Source organism: Cladophialophora immunda (genome assembly GCF_000835495.1).
Source record: "Cladophialophora immunda strain CBS 83496 unplaced genomic scaffold supercont1.199, whole genome shotgun sequence".
Lineage (NCBI taxonomy): Eukaryota > Fungi > Ascomycota > Eurotiomycetes > Chaetothyriales > Herpotrichiellaceae > Cladophialophora > Cladophialophora immunda.
This window is the reverse complement of record NW_015622739.1, coordinates 1-2229: the sequence shown is the minus strand read 5'-3', so window position 1 is coordinate 2229 and position 2229 is coordinate 1. Positions and strand designations below refer to the sequence as shown.

The 2229-nt window shown below is 53.6% G+C and overlaps 1 protein-coding gene across 1 annotated transcript; it reads left to right on the top strand.

Moving 5' to 3' along the window:
* Positions 1-108: 108 nt before the first annotated feature.
* PV07_12840 (uncharacterized protein) lies at positions 109-2174 on the top strand (the record flags this gene model as incomplete). Its single annotated transcript, XM_016400409.1, has 8 exons — positions 109-294; positions 358-542; positions 593-681; positions 738-748; positions 797-1166; positions 1223-1246; positions 1297-1622; positions 1713-2174. Exons 1-8 carry the CDS (start codon positions 172-174, stop codon positions 2172-2174), a joined length of 1590 nt encoding a protein of 529 aa, XP_016241945.1. The 5' UTR covers positions 109-171.
* Positions 2175-2229: the final 55 nt, after the last annotated feature.

The following is a 2229-nucleotide window of genomic DNA, read 5'->3' as shown; positions in this document are numbered from 1 at the left end:
CCCCCTAGCTACTACCCAGCGGAAAGAGGGCCCAGCGCTGAGTGTCTTCCTTTCCCACGTTTCTCGTCTGCCACGAGTGTTCTTTCCCATTTTCCACCCCCCGCCGACCTTTCAGCCTCCAGTCAGCACCCTTTCATTGCGCTTTTTCTTGCAATTCGGCGAGCCGCAAACATGAGCCTCAATGAGTTTGAGATGTACCGCCGGGACGAGCATGTCGACAGTTACCGCAAGGACGGCAATGTCAAAGCTTCTACGGTCGAAGGAAGAGAAGTGCGGGCAGTCCCAACGCTCGACGTACGTTCTGTGTTTACCTTCCCAACTGGGTTCGCCTCGGGCATTGATTGACCTCTGCAACAGCGGTACATTACTCGTCTCCCGGCTGTCGCCTTCCCAGCACTCTTACAATCGTCGTGGGAAGCGGTAGCCGTGGCTTTCGGCGCTGGGCTGCTCAATGGAGGTCCAACCGCTCTGGTCTGGGGCTCCCTTCTATGTATCATCGGATCTGTAGCATTGGCGTTATCCTTGGGTGAGATGGCATCCATGTATGTGTTCTCCAGAGACGTGACGATTCTTGCCGTTGACCGGTTTCCAGAACGCCAGTCGTTGGCGCTCAGTATCGCTGGACTGCCTTGTACGCCCCGAAGAGGTTTATGTCTCCCGCCTTCTGGAGCTTGCTACAAGGTATGTTGCTTGTGTCGTGAGTTTGCGTTGACAACCCAGCTGACTTGACTCTCGAGGATGGATCACCGTAAGAAGTCATTCCTAACCAGTGGACGCGCCTCTAATATCGATACAGGTCTTTGCATGGATTGCCGTCTGCACCCAAGTCTGTTTCCTCGAAGGCACCATTCTCCAAGGTCTCATTATTCTCAACGTCGACTCGTACATCCCGAAAGGGTGGCACGGGACTCTCCTAGCTTGGTCCATCCTTGCCTTGCCTCTCTTGTGCAACATCTTTGCTCGAAAGCTTCTGGCTCCTGTGGAAATCTTGGGAGGTGTTGTACATGTCGGCCTCTTCGTCACCTTCATCATCGTCCTGGTGGTTCTCTCGCCGCGAAGTTCCGCCGCTTACGTCTTCACCGAGACCAATACCAATCTTAGTGGCTACTCGAATGGTGGCGTATCATGGTGCATTGGTCTCTTGTCTGGCGCTTTTCCTTTAGCAGGTATGGGCTGTTTGCACACAGAACAGGAGGCAGGATGGTTGCTGATATTCCAATAGGGTTTGACGGAGTGTTGCATATGAGTATGAAGACTTGTCGAACACGTAGGATCCAAGCTCACTCTTCCATCCAGGTGCCGAAGTCAAGGACGCATCTCTCCGCGTACCACAAAGTATGGCCTTGAGCACGCTCATTAACGGAGTTATGACCTGGGGCATTATCATCACCATTCTCTTTACCATTGGCGACCCAGTCGCCGTATCCCAGACCCCCTACGTCTATCCGATTATCCAGATGCTGTACAACGCGACGGGCTCTAAAGGGGCCACCACGGCGATGATGACCTTGGTCTTGTTCATTGGAGTGGTCGCCGTCTTCAGTACTCTTGCCTCCGTGTCCCGCCTGACTTGGGCCTTCGCGAAAGACAAGGGCCTCCCGTTCTCTGGATTCTTCAGCATTGTAAGTCAGCCCACGTCGATCCCACACCACCAAAGGGGTTAACTCCAACCTTGATACCGATCAATTTTTTTAATATTCTCACTCCTTTAGGTCCACCCTAAGCTGCGTATCCCCTTGAACTCGCTCCTTTTGATCGCGACTATCGTCATGGTCCTCAATCTCATCAATATCGGCAGTACAACAGCCTTCTTCGCCATCCTGTCGCTAAACACTCTAGCCCTCTACATCAGCTACATTATCCCGATTATCTTCTTTATCATCCATAAGATACGAGGCTTCCCCGTACCTTACGGGCCCTTTAAACTACCGCGCGGGCTCGGGCTCCCTATAAACTTCCTCGCCGTCAGCTACGCTGTCTTCATCAGTATCTGGCTCCCCTTCCCCGCGGTCGTCCCCGTCAACGCCCAGACTATGAACTACGGGGGTCCCGTCGTGGGGTTTGTCCTTCTCGTCGCCCTTGGGGATTGGTTTATCGGTGGGAGGAAGAGGTTCACCGTCCCCGTGGATATCTGTAACGCCGACGACGAGGGCGCCCAGAGCGATTCCCCGTAAGATCATTTAGAAGATACTCGTATTAGTGGCCAAATCGCTTTTTGGGGGGGGGGGG